At 51.1% G+C, this 22,360-nt stretch overlaps 1 protein-coding gene across 4 annotated transcripts; it reads right to left on the reverse strand.

Annotated features, from left to right (window-relative positions):
* Positions 1-24: 24 nt before the first annotated feature.
* Positions 25-22,126, reverse strand: PCID2 (PCI domain containing 2). Of its 4 annotated transcripts, none has more exons than XM_059995876.1 (15): positions 22,021-22,126; positions 16,383-16,472; positions 14,213-14,286; positions 13,015-13,082; positions 11,873-11,912; positions 10,920-10,974; positions 8,347-8,450; positions 7,759-7,834; positions 7,116-7,257; positions 5,209-5,309; positions 4,182-4,255; positions 3,906-4,031; positions 3,064-3,187; positions 2,666-2,796; positions 25-2,191 (listed from the first exon to the last, which is right to left on the reverse strand). In XM_059995876.1, exons 1-14 carry the CDS (start codon positions 22,054-22,056, stop codon positions 2,707-2,709), a joined length of 1,200 nt encoding a protein of 399 aa, XP_059851859.1. In that variant the 5' UTR covers positions 22,057-22,126; the 3' UTR covers positions 25-2,191; positions 2,666-2,706. The 4 variants fall into 4 exon arrangements, with proteins under 4 accessions (XP_059851859.1, XP_059851860.1, XP_059851858.1 ...); XM_059995877.1 differs by having other exon boundaries at positions 25-2,240; XM_059995875.1 differs by lacking the exon at positions 25-2,191 and having other exon boundaries at positions 2,574-2,796.
* Between the last annotated feature and the right edge of the window lie 234 nt (positions 22,127-22,360).

Raw genomic sequence — 22,360 nt, forward strand, 5'->3', positions numbered from 1 at the left:
CCTGCCCCGGGAGGGCAGAAGGAGCGGGCAGCGCGAGGGGCTGTTAGGCAAACCGCGGGCCTCCGCGCGGGCCCGACCCCGGGGCGGGAGCAGCGGAGCGGCTGGGCCGAAAGGCCGCAGCCCCACGACGAGGGCGGCGCAGGGACCGCGCGGCGACAGCCCCGCGGCCCCGTGACGCCGCCGCCTCCACCCACGCCGACGGGCCGCGAGTCCAGCCCAGCCCGAACGGCGCTTCCCGCAGACCCGACCCGGGGGGCGGGGCGGCCGGTGCCCGACCGGCAGGCGAGAGCGCGTGGGTGCACATCACGTCTATTTCCCCGTTAATGTCTAAGCCGGAGGTGCCCAGTTCCCCCGAGGGAAGGAAGGGCTCTCCTGGCTGACAGCTCCGCGGCCACCACGGCAGGGCCTAAAGGCAGCTCCCGCCAAAGGCACAGGCGGGGGCGGGCTCCTTCCTGACGCGCTGCTGGGGAGCGGAGGGCTGTTTTAAGGGGTTAAAACTGTGACTTACACACACTCCTCACCGGAGAACGGAGCTTAAACACAATTCAGATTTTTAAGTAACAACCCTTAAACAAACACGATGCTTGTTTCACTTCTGACATTATACTGCAACCCCAGAGTTAGCCTTTTATTGGCCAGTCTGCAGCAGCGCTGGCCCATTTCTCTGAAAGGACCTTGGCAAAAATAAATATGTGAATCTGACGCGAACTAAGGGACAGGGCAGTGGAGGAACAGGAGAGGACTCTGACGTCTTACTGAATGTGGCTGTGTTATCTTCAAACTCTCATGAGGTCATCGGGCCACTGCTCTGAACGGCTACCAAGGATTTAAAATCCAGCGGATGCGCACTGCAGCTTCTACATAAACAGTTCTGTGAAGGTACCTGCAACCTCGCGGATGGCGTTAATTTGCCCTGCAAATCTGGATTTGCTAGAGTAGAAACCCTACCTGGAAATTATGACAAACACACACAGCACAGGCAGAGGGAAGAATCTCCCTACACCATTTACAGGCTCTAAAAACAAGGACCACTGCAGAGAAAGATACAGGCCTGCAACGCAGCTGAGACGCAGAGGGCCATGCGAAATGAAAACTGCTCTAGTCGCGTGTATAACTTAATAAGTGGTTAGAAACCACACGAGGTAAGCAGATCAAAACAATAAAACGCAAGAAAAGGGAACCTGATTAGATGGCCACACCCATTCACGCCCGGGTACAGACTGTCTGCTTCCAAGTTTGGGGGCAGCGCGAACAACGCCGCCAGGCCTGTGTTGACGAGGCCAGGCCGGCCGCTCCACACACAGGCCTCCAGACCAGCGGGAACGCGGGATGCTCGTGCCCGAGGTTCTGCTTCTTTCATTGCCAAGTACAACCCCGTGTTATGGTTCACGGTCAGTCCCTGATTTTCTCCTGTTCAAGAAAATACCTGAAAGTGTTGAAAATGCCCAGCTCTCTACGCTATGAAATCCAGGCACGCTCCCCGAAGTCCAGCGCTCACCCCGCAGCGAGGACGCAGCTCTCATCCGTGAGGGTGTGCCCGGCCCCGCCGAGCAGCGATGCCGTGACAGCAGTGCCCCAGGAAACACGGACTGTCTCACCATGGCCGTCTGCGCCTCCCCCAGGCCACGCTCTCCTGCTCAGGGAACTGGTGGGGGGAGGCGGCTGAGGGCCTGACACCCACGGCAGGCTGTCCCCTCCGCACCGCCCGTCCCCACGCCCAAGTCTGGACATGCCCAGGGTGGAGGTCACACTGTTGACTCGGAAGCCCAGCTCACAGAAGTGGATCCAGCTCCACCTCTTCTCTGGGGTCCTCGCTCTCGGAATGCGGCTCCATCCGACTGGAGAGGCCCACATGGAGCCCGGCTGAGCGTGTCAGAGCCCTGGGACGATGTGATTTCAGGGTGGGTCACTTGTGCAGCCCGGGAGAGCCCTGCAGATGAGCCACGTGGAGCAGAAGCCAGGAGCACACTGCACACTTCTGAGCCAACTGGGACAGTCGGTCTGGCAGCTGGAGCAGCTGACGCGGGTGGGGGACAGATGGGAGTCCTCGGCGGGGGGGCGGGGTGTGTGTGTGTGTGTGTGTGTGTGTGTGTGTCTCCACGTCCCACAGTGGCTCTTCTCCGCGCAAAGGGCATGCGCCTTTGCAGCGATGAGCAACTACAGTCCGTGACGTTTCCTTCTTTAGTAAGTTCTGCACAGACAAAGGAGACGGGCACACTCTGAAAAAACAGCTATGACACCTGGGAAATTTAAATCAAAGTAAATTCAGCTTGTAAAAAGAAGCACTAAGTTAACCCAGCATTTTGATCACACAGAATGTTCAAATTTAACATAAAAAGACGTATCCCAGAAGATACGGTAGAGAAGACACCTTTTTGTATAAATTCAGATCACCTTTTTTACAGAAAGAGTTAAAAGATGCCTTCGTGAAGAACACTCATGAGAAGTAAACAGAAGCTGTCTCGGAGGCCGTGCCCCTAGCCTGAGTGTCACCAGCACCCCAGGGCCAGCGGAGACGGCTGCGCTTTCTGAGAAGGGGATGCCAGGCCTCTGTGAGGTGCATATCCGTCAGCCGTGATGGCAGAGACACTGAGGTCTCAGCCTCCCCCGAGAAAGACCCGAGAGACTCCAGCCGCAGAGGACGAGTTCTCGGCAGGATACGAACCAGGATGGCCCGACTCCCTGTCCCCGGGGCCGGGGGCGGGGTCAGCACACCGTGGACAGCGGGGGGAACGGGTTCTGCTTGCTGACAACCAGCTTCTGGTGCTGGTGCGAGATGTAGCCTTTAATGTGACCCTGTGGGAGAAGAGCAGAGGCGGCGTGTTTCTGGGCCTGGGTCTCGTCAAGCCTGCGGGGGTGAAGGACCTGGCGCTGTGGCACAAGTATCCCCCCACCCAGTCACCGTGCAGTCAGCTCCCTGGGAGGACGAGTGAACACGCACAGGAGAGAACAGGGTGCATCCACCCCCCCCCCCCCCCGGCCCGCGCACAGAGCCCTCTGGGAACAAGGAAGGCATCAGAGCTCCCAGTGAAGGCGGGGCCTGGGGGAGGCGCGGCCACACACCATGTAGATCAGGTTGGCCAGGATGCACTGGACCTCGGCGATGTCCACGTCCTCCACCTGCATGAACTTCAAGGCAACCAGGAACGCATCCAGAGACAGCTGGTGTGTCTTGAGTAACAGGTACCTGCAAGAGGGACAGAGCTCACGCTCATCAGGGACGGGATGTGAGGACGAAGTCAGCAGGAGAAACATCTGCTGAGAAACCTCTGTTCAAGAGAAACAAAGCATCTCCCACCCGCCAGATACACTTGAAAAATAAGAGCTTTTAATTCTGACTTTCCAATTTTAAAAAACCACTAGTACAAATATACTTTACGTTTACTGACTATTTGCTTGAATCTCAGATGCACGTGTTCTCACATTTTAACATCCTTATAATCGAGAAGCACCTTACGATGGACAGTGTCTCAGGTGTGATGAACTGCGGTCCTTGCTAATTTTGATATATTCCTCGCAGCCAGAAAAAGTCCGACTTTAACTGAAGTTTAACTGAGATCCTGCTGGGACCAGGGCTCAGAGAAGAGTCAACTTCCAGACTGACACGGAAGAAAAGAACAACCTCCTGATGGACAGGGGTGGTGGGGAGGGTCAGCGGGTCACCAACGGAGGACATGGGCAACGGGTCCCACACTCTCCGGCACAATGGGAAATGCCTGGTTCTCAGGGCTGGCGCTAAAACGTCTGTTACAAGGTCTCCACCGCAACCCGAGTTGTTCCTCCCGCAAGGGCGGGCAGACCTCTGCTCCCCCACCTGCGCAGCCGTAGCGCCCAGGCCCAGGGCAGTGCGCGGGCCGCGGAAGGCGGATTTTACCCCCGGAATGAAAAGGATGGACTCTGCTTACACTTTCTTAAAGAGGTTCCTGTAGGTGATAATCTTCAGCTTCTCGAGGATGAGGAAAATGCCGCACCGGATGAAGAAGGTCTCGTGCTTGGCCAGAGCCTCGTTCAGGAGGAGGAGGTTGCCTTCGCTGGGCGGCGGGACAGACACACAGACACAGTCAGAACAACGTCCGGGACGAGAGTGCGTCGAAACGCCACTAGTTCTGTCACAACACGCGGACGTGTGTGCTGATCTCACCTTCTATGAGGTCTCAAATGGAAAAGGAAAAATACTCTACCTCACAGCTTTGGTCACCTCCGCAAACTGCATGAGATGGTACTTCCTCAGGAGCTCAATGGTTGGCATGTGACCCTAAGAGTAAATTTCCAGAATAAGAACGCTTTCACTTTTAACCAAATTGTCTGATAAAACTCTTGTCAAGGAAAAACTTGCAACCTGCGTTTCTTAGGCTTTCTTCCTAAGTCGCTGAACAAGAACTGAAAGCATCCTAGTCTACTGGAAAAAAAAAAAAAAAAAAACCAATGCTGGTCTGGAAATCAGAAAACCTAGCCAAAACATGGTTTTGTCATCAGTGACGTCTGACATCGATCTCGACCTTCTCATTACTGTATCATAGGAGGCGGGTGACACCTGAAGCAATACTAGGCTACAATTTAGGAATTCAGAAACAGCTTCTAGAAGAACCAGCTGAAAAATCTAAAACTGGTTGTTCCCGTGAAGTCGGGTTAGCAGTGGGGAGGGAGGTGTGACACTGTCTCTTTCCCACTACAAGTCGCCCTGAACTAGGTAAGTATGTGTGTGTTGTTTTGATAATTTTAAAAAATTTTTAAATGGGAGGAAAGGAAGCCCTATCTATTACTTTGAGGATGTTTTAGTCAAATAACTTGCTAGCTATTTGTCATTTCTTTACAAATATCAAAAATAATTTTCAGTGACCAAGTAAGATACCTACAGACAGGCTGGAATGACCTTTTTCTTTCTTCGTTAACCCATTTCTATAAATTTAGATTTTTAGGGGAAACAAAAATAATATGCACTTATTTTACTTGTCTTATATATGATAAACTTATGAGTTAGGGAACTTCAAGAGAAAGGAAACACAGGCAAGCCTTTCCAGAAGGATCTGGAAGCGCCAGTCACGGAAAGAGTAGTCCGGGTCACACCCAAGGCTCTTCCTCCTCAGTTTTGGGGTGCGCTCACGTGCAGCTCAGACTGTGACCCATCACACACACTGGCCGCACCGTAAGACACCTGCCCACTTCTCGTAGACAACAGGACCCGTGAGAGCTGCTGAGATCACTTACCAGGAGCATCTTCACAGGAAGGAGATAAATGAGGACCATCCTTTTGTTCTTCTGGCTCAAACGGTGGCAGTGCTCAAAAGCAAAGGACAGGTACTCCTCAGCTGCAGAGTCAGACACAGACATGGTCCCCACGGTCCCCACCCTGCGCCTGATGCTACCACCCACCCTCACATGAAGGCCCGGAAGGCTTCAGGAACTGCAAATATCTACCGTCAATATTAACAAATTATTTCCTGCTGTGTTAGGTGTTCAAAAATACCACTCAGGGCATATTCAGAGGAAAAGCACAGCAATACCTTCAGAGGCTTCAGCTGAGAGTACAGGTGACCCCTGAACAAGGCAGTCCGAGCTGTGCGGGTCTACCTGTACACAGGTACTTGCAACGGTAAACACTACGTTACCACGTGGTCTGCAGCTGGCTGATCCATGGATGTGGAGGAACCGTGGGCACAGGGCTGCCTGTGAGTCACACGGGGCTTAACCCCCTCGTTGTTCAGGGGTAAACTGTAATTTAAAAGCTTCTCTTCTTGGACTTCCCCCGTGGCGCGGTGGTTAAGAATCCGCCTGCCAACGCAGGGGACAGGGGTTCGAGCCCTGGTCCAGGAAGATCCCACGGAGCAACTCAGCCCGTGTGCCACAACTACTGAGCCCGCGAGCCACAACTACTGAGCCTGCACTCTAGAGCCCGTGCTCCGCAACAAGAGAAGTCGCCGCAATAAGAAGCCTGCGCACCACAGGGAAGAGTAGCCCCTGCTCGCTGCAGCTAGAGAAAGCTCGCACACAGCAACGAAGACCCAATGTGGCCAAAAAATAAATAAATAGATAAATAAATTTATTTTAAAAAAGTAAAAAATAAAAACTTATCTTCTTATGCTTGATATTTAAAGGAAAAGAAAAAGATGGGGGAACTAACCAAGAAAAGCCCTCTTTCGAAAGCTGTAGATGTATAAAGATTTCGTGAAAGAAAATGAAAAGTTGGTCTACATGACCCTACAGAGTAAAAACACAGAGCACTTATTATAAGAGAGCTATTATTATTATTATGATTTGTAGTACACGGGCCTTTCACTGCTGTGGCCTCTCCCGCTGTGGAGCACAGGCTCCGGAGGCACAGGCTCAGCGGCCATGGCTCACGGGCCCAGCCGCTCCGCGGCATGCGGGATCCTCCCGGACCGGGGCACGAACCCGCGTCCCCTGCATCGGCAGGCGGACTCCCAACCACTGCGCCACCAGGGAAGCCCGAGAGCTGTTATTTCTGTTATCGGAGCATCCATGGCCGTTGACACACGGAGAGGAGGTGCTCCTTACATCCGGTGTGTTGCCTGAAGTCACATGGCTTCACGTGCAAATAACTGTCAGAGAAGTGAGTTTAGAAAGTCTGGTCTGAGGACGAGAGAAGAATCATAAAGGACCACCACATGCCAGCTACTCCAAAAGCTCAGAAGAAAAAACGTGGCTTCCCGTTCTTGAGAAAGCTAGTGACACGAGCCACATAACGCGATTTCACGAGAGCGCAGCTCTGGCGCGGCACCGGTCTGCCACGCACGGCCACAAGCACCAAAGATGGCACCTGCGCAAAGGCTCGTCCACCGCGGCTGGAGCTGAGCTACGCGCCGCCCCATCTCCACGTCCTGGGCCAACGGGACCAGCAGAGGCCATAGGGAAACACCGACCGTAGCCTGCGCCGGAACACCGGTGCCCAGAAAAGGACATGTTGGCGCCCGTCTCAGAGACCTGGCGTGGAGCGAGGAACTTCACGTGGGACTTTCCCTTGTGGAACCAACTTAGTGTCAAAAATGAACACAGCTTGGAGGCAGCCAACACCCACGGTCTACCTTCAGCAGTAACGGGAGGCAGTGACCACGTCCCCCGAACCCAGCCCCAGCTGCTCAGAAGCAGTGACACACCTTGCTTGAAGTCGCTGTCGAACATGGCCTTCCGCCCCACGTAGTACCTGTACGTCACCCTCTGCGCAGTGCTGTAGTCGTCCTTCAGGTTCGAGCTGTCGATGGCTCGGATGAGCGGTTTACACAAATGGAGCCTGTTGATCTATAACGAGTAACAATCTACCCTAAACAGCATTTTAAACAAATAGGCAGAACCAACATAAACTTCCGGTTACGAAGTACACGCCTCCTTGCGGTGGGATTCACATCATCGAAACCGAAGCCTTGACGCTAACACCGCACCACAGCTGCACAGCCCGACCACGCCCACCGCGGAGGGCCCACCCGCACAGGGGCCGGGCTGGCGCCCCTCGCCTGGCCGTCCGCGCACCGACACTGGTGTGAGGCGCTGGAACCTCACTTGCCCTGGAGCCGAGCGCGCGCCTCGCCGGGCGGAGGCTAAAGAGGACACGGGCGTGAAGCGCTGACAGCAGCCCTCGCGCCGGGCAGCCCCTGGGCGCACACCAGCTCCCAGGATTATGTGCGCAGCCGCGGGCGAGCGGGGGGACCGCTTGCCCGGGAGGCTGGCTGACAGTGAATAGAAGGGCTGTCTGGGAAGACAGGCGGAAAGCAGACCCAACAAAGAGACGCAGCGCTCTCTTACCTTAAAATAGATCTTGAATAACTGATTCACCAGAAACAGCATGCCCCACTTCTTGGAGTCCTCTATGCCTGCACGGCTACGGGGAGAACGGTTATGTTAACGCTGCCCGGAAGTAAAGATGTCACGTGTCAACCGCAAACTCAGCTTCCGCAACAAATTAGCGTCTTTAGAGCCCCGCGGCTCGAGTCACGTGCACGGAAGACTACAACGCCACGAAAGACGACGTCTTCTCTAACACCGTGGGTACTCGGGGGATACAGCGCCTTGCCACAGCGGACGAAAACCGCTCAGTCTGCAGCGATGTGTAAAAGCTGACTGCGATAAAGCGCTTGGGGAAAAGGAAAAAGGACCTTCTGTTATTGTCACAGCCACCGAAACACACGGCGACACAGAGGGGCCTCGGAAAGCGTGAGACCCAGAGCGCAGGCCACGTGGGCCCAGAAGTGCTAAACGTGTGCGGCAGCATAAGAGGTGGTTCTGTTCTCTTATTTCCTTGTGAGACAGTGGACTATTTGAAGCAAAAGCTAACAGCGATCGTGGGGTCAAGGCCAGCGCCCAGCAGGGCGGGCAGGGCGGCGGGGCGCTCACGTGTCGCTGGCGCAGACGCGGAAGCAGCTCATCAACAGCTCGGCCGCCTTCTCCAGCATGTCCCCAACTTTGCTCTTCCCTTTCTTTACCAGCTGCTGATCTGCCTGATAGAAGATAAAAACCTTCACTTTTCATCTCCTCTAGACACCTCGGTTAAACAGAAGATCACGGCACAGCTAGAAGCAAAAACGCACAGCGGAGGGTCGTCCCCAAAGGTTCTGGCGAGACCATCTAGCCTGTGCTACTACGTTTACAAAACGGAAGCGTCCACAGCGTGTTCCAGCTCTTCCACAAATCAAATCGCTCTTCAACCAATTCAAGCCAGTAAGTCGGTCACGGACTCCCTGAGCCTGCGCGACCTGTGCCGCGCGCTGCTAACTAGCCTTTTCTTACTTGGCCGCGAAGCCCCATCTCCCACGCGCGTGACGTTTGCATGGACGGTGCAGAGGACGGCAATGGACAGGACCGGCGCCTGCCCGGCGGCCCCAACCGAACTTGCAGCCACTCTGTCCTGAACCTCGCGCACCTGCGTCCTCCCATCAACCAACCAATACAGCTAACTTCACTTCAGAGGGTCAGTGAGGATGCAGTAAATATTAACACTATTAGTAAGTCTTAGGCCTTGAATACATGTATTTTTAGCGTTCTTTGCGATGAAGCGGGAAGTCTGCCTACAGCACGTCTGTTTTTAAGGAAAAGCACTGGGGCCACTGTTGAGGCCTCAAGCTGGACCGTGGAACAAACAACCTCAAAGCCTGGCCAGCCAGCATGGGCCACTGGCCAGCGCGGGGCTCTGGAAAGTGAATGAAGCAAGCCTATCACTCCCAGGCAAACACTGACTGTTATCTGCTGCCGATGACATCTGCACTTTCAAGAAAAACTTAGAACTCTGGGAAACTTGTACTGACCACCAAGAGCCTGGCGGCTTTCCATTGCTTCACGACTTCTCTGAGGAGGTCACTGGAGATATTAACAAATGTAGAGTTTTCCTGGTTTTTGTTTTTTCACGTAATGAAATACGTCACATTTGGAACGTCTGGGTAACTCAGTGAACCAGAACTCTCCAAATGATCAATGTACAGCGTTACAAAGTCCTACAGGGGTGCAGGGTCCATGCCCCGTGCAGGACACACCAGTGGCTTCGGATGTCGCAGGAAACGGCACTGCTAAGCTTCAGAGGCCACACTGTAATGAACCTTAGGAACTGCTCTCGTAGTTTAAAAGGTGTGGCTCAGAGAAGGGCATCTACGGTCACCTGAACAGGCTCCTAGAACAGTCCTCCCACTGCCATGCACAGCTACGTGCGGCCACACTTCATACATTCAACCAAAACGAGGTACTGCCAAGAGTGACAGAAGCAGACCTAAGAATCTGAGCGGCTTCCGCTGAGCCATACATTAAAGAGATCAAAACGGATAAAAATGCCACTTTTTTGTACATTTTGTTCACTTTGAATATATATATTTTTTTAATTTAGAAAGTCAATTATGTTACCACATAAAAGGTTTATTATTCTAGGTGAACAATATTAAAAATTTCCCCAGTTAAAATTTCTAATACAGTAAGTACTGATATAACCCACATGAACAGAAGCTCTGGGGGTCCTCAATAATCTCTATGTAAGTTATTATATTTTTCAGTTCTCAAATTTCCATTTGGTGCTGCTTTATATCGTGCATTTCTTTGCTGAGATGTCTCCACCCGCTTCAAGCGCGTTCGCACCTGCTCCCAGGGTTTTATGGCGGCGGGGGTGGAATCCCCACCCCATCCTCGGTGTCGGGTGCTTGCTGACTATCTCCCCCATTCAGAGTCTCAAAGGCCAAGAGTCCCGATTCCTGGTATGACAAGGGACTCTCGATTATATCCTGGATGCCCGGGGTGTCATAAGACTGTGGCTCTCCTTGTTTCAGCCAGGCCTGCGCTCACACCAGCCACCCACCGTGGACAGGGCTGGGCCTGCAGGCCAGGGCGGAGGCAGCTGGGATGCTCCCCGCCCAGAGGTGGGATGCAGGGGAGGGAGCTGCGTCGTCTCTGCCTACTGTCAGTGTCCCCGGGTGCCGGACCGAACCAGGACGCCCAGGAGATGAGAAGGAAACAAACGCGGGGAACTCGCTGCTCTGCCCCTTCTTCTCTCCACCTCTCAGAGCCACGCTGGCCTTAAAACTCCCAGCAGGAGGGAGAGAAGCACGCGCCTACTGTGTCCTGTGCAGAACCAGACGTTACAGATGGTTTTTAAAACTGTAAAGGGGTGTCTGTCAGGACCAAAAAGTTAAGAACTGCTGCTCCCAAAATGGCTATGCTGACCCCAAGGGGAAATGGACTCATGAAATCCTCCTTGTTCCAGAGAACCCTGAGCACTCCCTGAAGCTACACTAGGGACGGAACGGGGTGCATCTCCACAGCTGGGAGAGCACAGGCCCTCACGCGCGAGCCAAGCCACCCCCGTGCTCTCTCCACACCACATTCACCAACCCAACGTGTTCCTCAAAATTTGTGGAACGATGATATGAAATTAAGCAACAGATAGAGAACGAGTTTGGGTTTAAAAGCACAGTGACAGAAACTGAACTTACGTTATTGGCAAATATTCGAAGGTCAAGTGCCACTGCATACATGACAGGCAGAGCCCTATGGGGCAAAAACAAGCACGTCTGAAGACGCTCTGAGGCCAGAGGTTCCATTGCCAGAGGCGGGAGGCCAGGGCTACCATCCAGAGAGGGGGTCACCAGCCCACGCCCAGGGGCTGCTATGCTTTCCCTCACCTCCTCCCGGGCAGGTGGCAGCCCCTCCCCATCTGCACGAGTCCCGGGGAGTCGAGGGGCTCAGCCCTGGCAGCACCCTCCCCCTACGGTGGGACAGGAAGTCTCCTTCCTCTCAGCCCCTACCACCAGCCAACAGCTCCATTAAAACAAGACGTGGTTCACAACGATCTCCTAACAGGGCCCAAGGTATGCAACAGACCAATGTCACAAAACGACTTTTCAAAATCTAGCTGGCAGTGTTAATTTTATGTGTAAGAGAGCTCTTCACTTTAAAAGGGTTTTGTTTTCTTTTTTTTTCAGTAAAAGGTATTTGCAAGCCTTCAGTTATCTTAGTATAAACAGAATTTCAGTATTTACCCAGATTTTTAATAAATCATAAAATAGCTTACCAAGGAATTTAAAATAACCCAGTTACTATGTATTCCATCATCCCAAATGAACTGTAGCTGATCTACTTCTTTTATCCAAGTTTAAAACCCAAAGTAAGTTCAAAATTGACAATTAAAGGGAAATTGACAATATTAATAAATATTTGGGGGCATGGAATGGCTGAAATACTTCATATTTACAGAAAAACACTGCAAATAATCTGGCTGACCTGCCATTTAAGTTTACACTGACTATTAAAACTCCATTATCTGTGTTGATATTATCACGTCAACACACAACATTAAATACCAACACCGAAAACACAATTAAAACTTCTGCTTTTAAAAAAGAAAAAAGCCATTTGCTAATTTCCAGCTGTTTCTGTTTGTACTTACCAGTTTTCTTCTTTGTGGGCCTGAAATGCCCGTAGGAATGATGTAGTATATTAAGGAAGGTCCGACAGAAAAAGTTCAAGTCATGCTACAATTGAAAGACTAAAGAACAACAAGGGTTCTAAACTGTAAGGGCTATAGCTCACCACTTAAAAGATTATGTATCACAGCAGCAGGTTCTTGAAGGGAAAAAATACATGAGCCCACATTACAAACATCTGAGTATCATTAGGTATACGTGAATACATTTATTTCAGACATACTTTCCCCAAAGTAAGAAAAAGGCTGTTATAAGATTTTTAAAACTGGCTTATTTGGCTTCTCTGAGCTCAGATGATCACAACTTATATATAATGTGCTTTAGAATCTGTGGTATAAAGTGTATTTCACTGATTACAGAATTCTTGAATTCAGAGGAGACTTGGCTGGTCAGTAACCAATTCTCTTCCGTGTATACTAAGCAAGATGGTTAAAAAATTAGCAGCTAAAGGGAATTCCCTGGAGGTCCAGTGGTTAGGACTCAGCACCTTCACTGCCAGGTTCCACAAGCTGTGCGGCTTGGCCGAAAAAAAAAAAAAAGCCACTAAAGTCTGGAGATACATATAAACAGTAGCAGAACACTCACTGACCAGGGCCTTAGCCGTAAGATAGCACTTCAGTGACTTAAATCAGCATTGGCTGGATTAAGGCCCTCAGTGACCACAATTCAATGATGCTGTGTGCTGCGTCCACTCTTCCATCTGTGCCCGGATCTGGAAGTTCTTCTATTTCTCCAAGGGGACTAACCCATCCCTGTAACTATACTGAATGATGGAAAGGCAACAAAGTATTATTCTTCACAACAGAAATAAATAAAATCCTTAATCATAACCAGTGTTCCTCCCCACCATGTAGGTGACTGGACACAGTCTGAAGGCCATGCTAAAATCCTTAATCATAACCAGTGTTCTTCCTACCACGTAGGTGGCTGGACGCAGTCTGAAGGCCAGGCTACATTTAAGGACCTGAGTGGAAGGGCTAAGTGAGCTTCTCCTGCTTTCTAACTAAAGGCGGGACTAAAACTGGCCTGACGTTTCAGGATCTTAGCCCCCAAGTAACCCGCTGTACCTGTTAGACACTGAACAGTAACACCCACGACAAAAGATATTGGACAATGACGGTCTGGCACTTGTACGCCTCTATGAAGTCGTGGTTCCCCACCGCGTACGTGCACCTGGAAAGGAAGTGGTGGGCACTGAGGGCGGAGGGGCAGCAAGCGCGCGCACTCGCTGAGAGCCGGCACGGACCACGCGGACCGCACTGCTCACTCCCAGCACAAACGCCCTGCTCTCAACTGACCCAGCAGATTACAAGGAGGCTCACGAGAGACCACCGGGTACAGGAGGAAATCCCACGCTACATGCTGGGCCTGTTCTTTCAAGTCCCAGAAGGAGAAGCCCAGCTGCAGAGGTTCCACTAACAACACGCAAATGGCCCTTCTCGGGCATCAATGGGCAAGGACACTCTACCCAGACGCCCGGCTGGCAGTGTCACTACCAGTCAGTCCGTCCCCAAACCTGGCGCCTCGTCGCATGCTGCACAGAGCTAGGAAGTTGCTACAAGAAACACAGTGGCACTCCAACTTTTCCAGAGATCTCAGGGGCCCCGCAGGTCTGCCCCACCCTGCCCCCACACCCCAGCCTGCTCAGGACGCCGGAGAAGAGGGCAGGCAGGAGGACAACCAAATCCCACACACTGTAACACCTGGAGCTTGCCCGAATCGAGGCTTTAGAGGTGAAAACAGTAGACATGACATGTGAATAAAAAGCAGAATTTCAACTGCTCTGCTCTGCTCCAGTTTCTTCCCCAGTAAGGCCAAAAGGTTAAAAACTGGGCGTTTCCATGAAAAACGCAAGTCAATAGTGGGCGCCACAGCCTGCTGCACAAAAGACCAATGCAGCCAGTAGGACGGATACCAAATGCTTTTCAGAGCGTTACACAGAAGACACATACACACACAAGAGACCGCTACGCGACCAGTAGGACGGATACCAAATGCTTTTCAGAGCATTACACAGAAGACACACACACATCCACGATTACCATTTCATGTTAACTTTTCAAAACATACGTGGTCCCTGAATAAAACATTTATTAAAATTCAAAAGTATTTCATTTTTTTAAAAGTATTTTAAATTTCACAAGATTTTCATAGGTGTTACCAAAGTGAAATTACAAACACACTTTTCTACTTTTTCAAAGGAAATTTTTCACTGCTTCAAGCATAAAATGTTAAATAAAACCCCTAGAGTCAGTTCAGCAATTTTCAGATTTGCTTGTTTTTCTTCCTCACTCATGGATTACCTTAAATGAGCTGCAAACATTTCGTCATAAGGGGGTTCCAAAACTTGTTGACACTTCTCTTCTGGAGAGGCCATCTAAATGATCATAAGAAAAATAGTAAAAATAAAATTAACTGGGACAGAAAGAATGCAACACGTAGGAAGAGATTTAGACAAACCTTTGTTTCAAAAGAATTTACACTTTACAGCTGACAGTAACTCTTCACACTTTAGCACTTCAAAAAAAAAGGTTCATTTCTTCCACACGTATTTATCAAGCACGACCTACGTACAGGGCAGGAGATGAACACAATTTGCTTTGTCTACCACAGGCCAGGAAATACTCTAGGCATGTTCATGTACCTCTTAATCTATTAATTAAGCAGCTACTATGTGCCTCGTGTGAGGTCGAAGGAGCTGGAGACAGTGCCTGGGGGCAAGGGGGTCGGGCGGCCAGCAATCGCTCCTGCCCACTTCCTGCTGACAGGACTGCCCACTCGGGGTCCTGGGAGACAGCAGACATTCACCTCGAACTTGCCCTCGCCTCCCAGTGGCCAAATTCTGGATAACACAAGCATCGCAGTGGATTATGCAGTGCACTGAATTTAAAAGAAAGGGACTCAGTGAATCCACACTGATACAGCTCTATAAATGAGAGAGCGAGAATGACAGCATGGGAAAGATCACCACCCCACAGTCCCTGACGAAACAACCAGGCAGACAACGGGCCCAGCGAGGCAGCTGTCACGTGGAAGGACGTGGAGTTTTGGAGCGAAGGAATCAGCCTCAGGTCACAAATGGGCGAGCAGACGTGTATCAGGGACAACCTGCCAGCAAGCTGAACCCGAGTCCCATCAGGACCCCGAGCACTTTATTTTTTTTAAATTTAATTTAATTTAATTTAATTTTATCTATCTATCTATCATCTTTGGCTGCGTTGGGTCTTCGTTGCTGCACGCAGGCTTTCTCTAGTTGCAGCCGGTGGGGGCTACTCTTTGTTGCGGCACGTGGGCTTCTCATTGCAGTGGCTTCTCTTGTTGCGGAGCACGGGCTCTAGGCATGTGGGCTTCAGTAGTTGTGGCACACGGGCTCTAGGGCACAGACTCAGTAGTTGTGGCACACGGGCTTCATTGCTCCGCGGCATGTGGGATCTTCCCGGACCAGGGCTCGAACCCGTGTCCCCTGCATTGGCAGGCGGACTCTTAACCACTGCGCCACCAGGGAAGCCCAGGGCACTTTCTTTCGAAAGAAAAATTTAGGTCCCTGATAGGACACTCCGACACCGTGACGGCCATCAGCGAGGAAATGGGCATTACAAAATATCAGCAATATATTCCACAGAAGCTATTGCTTGGAGAGCATTTATCATCTGAATCAAGAACGCTTATAGTTCAGGGCTTCCCTGGTGGCGCAGTGGTTGAGAATCTGCCTGCTAATGCAGGGGACACGGGTTCGAGCCCTGGTCCGGGAAGATCCCACATGCCACGGAGCAACTAGGCCCGTGAGCCACAACTACTGAGCCTGCGCTCCTCAACAAGAGAGGCCGTGACAGTGAGAGGCCCGCGCACCGCGATGAAGAGTGGCCCCCGCTCGCCGCAACTGGAGAAAGCCCTCGCACAGAAACAAAGACCCAACACGGCCAAAAATAAATAAATTAATTAATTAATTAAAAAAAAAAAGAAGAATGCTTATATTTAGAGCAGGGGCTGGCAGATGCTCACGTAAACGGCCAGCCAGGAAATGCTGCAGGCTCTGCAAGGCCCACGTGCCTCTGCGGCAGCCAGCGCGCAACGCAAGCGGCCGCGCGCCAACAAAACCGCACTGGCAGCAACAGGACACGGTTTTGGGCTCCAGGGAGAGCCAGGCCTGGGCAGAGCCCGAGCCCCACTGCCTGTCCGCTGGATGACCTTGGATGACCTGGCCCCGCTACTGCACTTCTCTGAACCCCAGAAAGTCGTGTGGGAATTAGATGCAGGAAAACGAGCACAGATCTCAGGACAGACTCTGAGACACGGTGCTCAATTAATGCTCAATAAATGAATTGGAATTAGATAAATCGTGAAGGAACTTGGCAATTTTCAAACAAGAGTGGCAATATTAGTTTCCTTCCTACTCAAAGTCTAAACTTTTCTTAGGAAGGTGGTGACCCTGTAACCCTCTCAGACACCTGTGTGCGTGGTCCCACCACCTACCTGAAGCCGTGGGTTGGCAACATGAGGGTGCTTGAAAGACACCAGCTCTGCAAGGGATGACCCGTCTCTGGTGTCAATTGCTTCATAGACCTGAAGCGTTTGGAAAGAGAAGAGCTAAGTGGAAAATAAGACACTCTGTCCTAGTGGAACCTAGACAGCACACTGCACACCCCTAAACTTCACTTTCCCTACTTTGAAAGGAGTCAAAATGTAACAATCAGTACTCTCCTTAGCCAGCAGATAATCACTGCATTTGAAAATGAGACATCCTGGAGGCGAACAGGTGACTTACCGCTAAAAACCACGAAAAAGCAGAATAAGCCATCAGTTTATTATCTGCTTATTAATGAAGGTGAAGTAGTCAATTTTACTCAGTCATACTAAGAAACATTTGAAAATCCACTTATACAGCTTACGAAAAAGAAAAAAGATCTTGAAAATCGCATATGTCCAAAATTCAAAGCACTTCCACTCAACCTAAATTTAAAATAAAAATGGGAAGGCAATGACCAAATAAATGTCACAGTCACACAATAGGATGCCTGGGTGTTGTGAAAGAGAATCAAATAGATCTACTTGTAATAACATGGAAAAGTGTCCACAACATACTTACTGTTAATTCCAAAAAAATTAGTTGCAGAAAAACTGTGTAACTTGATCTTGGAGAAAAAGAAAAACTAATTATTGATATGACGTGTAAGCACAGGAAGAAATGCGGGGCCCCAGGCCGCACCAGCTGACCCCTGGCCAGTGGAGTGGGAGCCAGGGGGGTCGAGGAGACTTTTATTTTATATATTTCTATACTGGAGGCCTGCGTTACAGCAGAAATTTTGTAATTAGAAAACCAAATGATATTTTAAACTTATATTTAGCAAAAAATGACATAAAAATCCTAACCACATAAGTGAAGACAAAGCCAAGCGTAAAGCTGCACGAACTACAGCATCATTTACCCACAGAAAGTCAGGTGTGGAAAATACATGCAGGGGCGACACAAGAGGACACACAAATGCACACCCACGAGGGGTGCTCACATCACCGCCCACCAGCAGGGTTAACACTGAAAGGCCAACCACCCTGAGCGCTGCTGAGAACACAAAGCAACTGGAACCCCAGCCACCGCTGGTGGGAGGGTGAAGGGGTGCAGCTGCCTGCGGAAACGGCGAGGCATGCGACCCTCCCACCCGGTGACCCGACGGCCAGGAGGCATGGAGGCCCATGCGGCCTGGACACCTCCAGGACCCAGCTCCTCGTCGGTTGCACACTCAGCATCGACTGGGAAAGTTTCACCAGTGAAATTCTGTGAATTCTAAGGCAATTCACAAAATAAAGAATTTGCCACTTGACCACTCAACAGACTACATGTGCACTTACATTCTGAGCCAGCAATCCCACTTCTGGGCATTTACCTTACAACAAGGAACAAGATATTCGTGCAGGCTTACTTGCTGATGTATTATAATGAGTCATCACAAAATACACAAAATCAGTGCCCCTGCCTCCGAGAAGCTGATACAGCCCACGACGTTCCCGTCACAGGGGGTGTGACGGAAAACAGGAGGCTGGCGACAGACTATGGGCAAGTCTGAAAGCACCGATGCACTGCTCAGCAGACACTAGAATCGCAAACAGGCCAGTCACCCGCTCCGGTCACTGTTAATGTGTCACGCCCCAGAACCTTCGGCCCTTTCACTTAACACCCGCACTGGACCCTGCAGCCGGACCCCAGGTCAGCCTGTTGAGCGGTCCCTGTGGGCCTGGACCAGGGACTGCAGACCTCACCAAGTGAAGCTCACTAGCTCTGCGCGCTCCCAGGGGGCAATTCTCTTCCCAGGATGCTGCTGGCCACCGTGCATTCTCCAGGTTCCGAGCTGGTCCACAGGGGGGATCATCTACTCACGAACTCATGATTCCTTAAAAATACATTTTCTAGCTCCAGCCACTGAAAAGGCATAGAATTAATGGCTCCCCGGTAGCAATGGGCACACCTAGCACTCAGGTTTGTTTTCTAAATTCTATTCCCCACTAAAAGGAACCAGAGCTCCCTGGGGAAAGGGCAAATCCAGCACTGGGACAGGGAAAGAACTAGGCGAGCCTGGAGTATATATTATTGTGCCAGAAAGCAAGGCCAGGCTCAAAAAAGGACAGAGACGTGTCAAAGAGCCACAGAACGGGGACATACGTATAATGGATTCACTTCGTTATAAAGCAGAAACTAACCCACAATTGTAAAGCAATTATACTCCAATAAAGATGTTTAAAAAAAAAAGCCACAGAAACCAGTTTGAATGGACTCTCAGTGGTCAAATCTGGGACAATTTGAGCTTCAAAAAGAATAATAACATTCTCACTATTGGTCCTGGATTATAACTAGGTATTAAAAGTAATCTATAATGATACTTTCAAAAAGAGGGGCACAGAGGAAAGCATTGTTTAACTGATGAAATACTAGCTAGTAAATGTAGAAAGAACAATAGGAAATCACCACTTGGCAACCACTAACGTAATAACGTAATAACTGACTTGGGAAAACCATTTTGTGAGAGGGTGTAGAGAACAGGACGCTCAGTGGTTTTCAGGGTCCGTCCAACAGCCTACAGGTTCATCGCAATGCAAAAAGGTACCTCAACAGTGGAGTGATCTGATGGGCAGACGCCTCTCTAACCAAGTGATGCCGTCAGCATCCCCAGCGCTGGGAGAGGCCACGGGAAACCCACACTAGCCGACTGAAGCCGCATCTAATCCCAGGAACAGCCACATAAAGGCAGCTGGTGAGGCATGGACACGTGTGGCCGTGGGCCTGGACATGTAAACAAGGTCACGGGTCATAAAAGCCCCCTTCCCCAAGAGGCAAGAGGACTCTTCTAGAAGACTAAAGGGCAAAGCACCCCAATGCCATGTGATCCGACTGGACCCTGGGTTTCAAAAAAGAGGTTCCAAAGAAGATTGGGGGTGGGGGGTGGGGATTAAACTATGGCTTCTACATTGGAAAATACTGATGTTCACGCTGATGTTCAGTTTCTCGGATGCACCAAAGGCGCTGCAGTTACACAGCGGACGGCCTGGGTCTCAGGCGCACGCTCAGGAAGGTGAAGGCCACGGGATCGCCGGGAAGAAGCGCACGGGCCCGGAGGGAAGGACGGGCGAGCATGGTGGGTACACGCCCGGGTGAGAGGTACACACCTCTCCATTCTATGCTTTCAACTTTTCTGTAGGTTTGAAATTTTTCAGGAAAAAAGCTGGAGGAAAAAAATTTTAATGTAGACACAGCTTTTAAAAAGTAACCTGCCGTGTGAAATAAGAGTTTGTGTAACGGACAAAAGAATGAAATAAAACACACTAAAAAAAATAATACCAGCCCTCAGAGAGATACTAGAAGTGACGGAGAGATCCACCTCGGGAAGAAGCATGCAAACTGATCTTTTTCTAAGGAGAACAACAAATCTTTAAAGTAAAATACATGGGGAAATGTAAGGTAAATTAATTCAAAAAGAAACCTAATGGAATGCCTGCGAAAACTCGCGTGCTGAGCGGAAAGCGGGTGTTGCCACGGGCCGGTTGGTGAGAGACAGCCCTCCTGGGCCCTCGTGCTGGGGGTCCCACACTACAAGACTCGGACCACTGGCTCTTTCACTAGGGCCGTTACTCAGGGCTGTTCATGTGATGAGTTACCTTGAGAAATGAGATAATGTCTCCCCCATCCCAACCCTAGACAAAAACCAGACTTGCTTACTGCCTGCTAGACCAGGTAGATTCCCCAGGTTCTGTCTCTCTCAGGTACATGTGCAGCCACCCTTCTGGGCCTGTCACACCGTCTGTGGGACTTCGGGCCCAGGGAGCCACACAGAGTAACAAGGTCCCTGGTCTCTGACCCAGGAACCGCATGTGTTCTGCCAGCATCCAAGAAGCTAACAAGACACCTCATGGCTACTGAGGGTAAAATCAAATCCCAGACCCAACAGCTAATGGAAGTTATCACAGAGACCACGGGAAATGAACGACAGGCGACTTGTCCACAGGTGACTGCTGGCCGAGGATGCTGCAAAGGTGAGAAATAAGTCCAAGCTGACAGGGTCACTGAGATTCAAGCAACAATAAACTTTGGAAGCTGAGGAATAGGCAGGTTCTGACTCGGACAGGAAATGGCTGAAGCCTGGGCTGGCAGAGGTAGTGAGCTTGGTGTCACAGCACGGATTCTGGGGCCAGGACTCCCAGTCTGAATGTGCCACTTACTAGCCCAGTGACCTTGGAAAGTCACTTAACATCCTCTGTAAAATGGGGCTTGCAATGGACCAACCTCCTAGGAAAACAGTGACGATGATGAGCTGCCGTGTACCACAGCGCCTGGTCCTCGGTAAGCCTTCACCAAGCACTCATCATGCCTGTTCTTCTCAGCCACCCCGCTGTTCCGTGGGGTGGAACAGAGAAGACAGACAATTAAAGGAGATTCTCAGAGTGTTCCTCTGGGAACGCAGGGAACAGGACCGAGCGGTAGTCTGGAGAAACAGAGGCATAGGAAACTGAGACAGACAGACCAGCACGAGTTCTAACTCACTGCTCACTAGAACGTGGAGGTCCGATCACTGGTATATCACTCGGCCTCACACCCCTCCACCTGCCTGCATCTATCCAGCCCACAAACTGTACTGCACACTGCGTGGCTCAGACACTGTTCAAGGCACACATGGTGCCCCTCCCCCCAAACCCTGGCATTAGGTGTGGGCAAGAAAACTGTAAGAGACTTAGAAATATACAAAAGATACAAGTACATAGAAGATAAAAGTTATAAGAAAGCATAAAATTCTGGAGAGACTCTATATTCACATTGGTTCTCAAATGTCTACGTACTTGTTCAACTTTAAATAAAAACTGATATTGCAAAATGTTAACTCTGTAAAGATAAGGCCAAGGTGGACTTATCCTTTAAGTTAAGATTAAAGCATGTATCTGTTTTTTCATGATTCCCGTTTTAACCAACTTTCTCAACTAACCAAACAACTAATGGTTCCAATCTTGTTAGACTATATTCAACTGCCAACTAGATATCTTGGCCTGCTTGTCAACAGACACCTCCAACTTGACACGTCCAAGACTACATTTGTCTTTCCCTCTAAATCTGTCCTGCTCATCTGTTGCCCAACTAGAAACCTAGGAATCGTTCTTGCCTCCTCCCCGTTCCCCAGCCGCACATCCTCATTCAGCAAAGCCCTGGTGAAGTCCCCTTCATAAATTCTAAAAAGCCCAGTCGCCCTTTCCTTATCCCTATTACCACGGTTCTAGTTCTGCGAATTAGCACAGCTCAGAGGAAAGACTACAAGCCTTGAATCCATAAATACCTATGTTTGCGCTGTGCTGCTGCGTTCACAGGCTGTATGGACAAAACCCTGAGAGCCACACTTCCCAAAGGATGTAAGCAGCGGATCGCTAACACAGACCGGCTCGCAGCCGGACCACTTGCTCTGTCCCCCCCGTTACTTCCACCACTTTGTCCCCCCTCCCCACACGCCCCTAAACTGAGAGCGCGGCCAGGGGCTCCAGCGCAGCTGGTGGACAGACTCGCCCGGGATCCAGCTCTGGCCCGCAGGCCAAGACAGCGGGAGGACAGCTGGCAGGATGCCCGTTGGCCGAGGAAAGTTACCTGCTGCAGGTACTGGTTGATGGTGATGTGCGCCATGGCCGCTACCGCCGCCGCCCCGCGGAGCTGCGCGCCCCGTCGCCGCCGTCGCGTCACTTCCGGGCCGCGGTCCGCTCCCGGCCCCGCGCCGCCGGCCCCGCCTTCCGCGCACGTTGGTTCCGGAGGCAGCGTGTGCGCGGGAGTGCGAGCCCCGGGCCGGTATGGCAGCGCGCCCGGGCTGAGGAAGGTCGGGGGCTGCGCTGCGACTCCCTGCCTCCCACACGAGGCCGCCTAGTCGGCGCCCCGGTGCCCGGGCCTTTCGGGCCCTCGGCTGTTGCGGGTTCCACACGGACCGCGGCGGACG

Source organism: Delphinus delphis, chromosome 18 (assembly GCF_949987515.2).
Source record: "Delphinus delphis chromosome 18, mDelDel1.2, whole genome shotgun sequence".
NCBI classification, from domain to species: domain Eukaryota; kingdom Metazoa; phylum Chordata; class Mammalia; order Artiodactyla; family Delphinidae; genus Delphinus; species Delphinus delphis.

What these genes read in the sequence shown, in the direction of transcription:
- PCID2 (XM_059995876.1), bottom strand. Translation starts at nt 22,056, where the DNA reads ATGGCGCACATCACCATCAACCAGTACCTGCAGCAG. An exon ending in ATGTTTGCAGCTCATTTAAG is followed by an intron (nt 13,083 to 14,212) that starts GTAATCCATGAG and finishes CTTCCTTTCCAG; the next exon opens with GTGCACGTACGCGGTGGGGA. An exon ending in AGGAACCTCTTTAAGAAAGT is followed by an intron (nt 3,188 to 3,905) that starts GTAAGCAGAGTC and finishes TCCCTCTTGCAG; the next exon opens with GTACCTGTTACTCAAGACAC.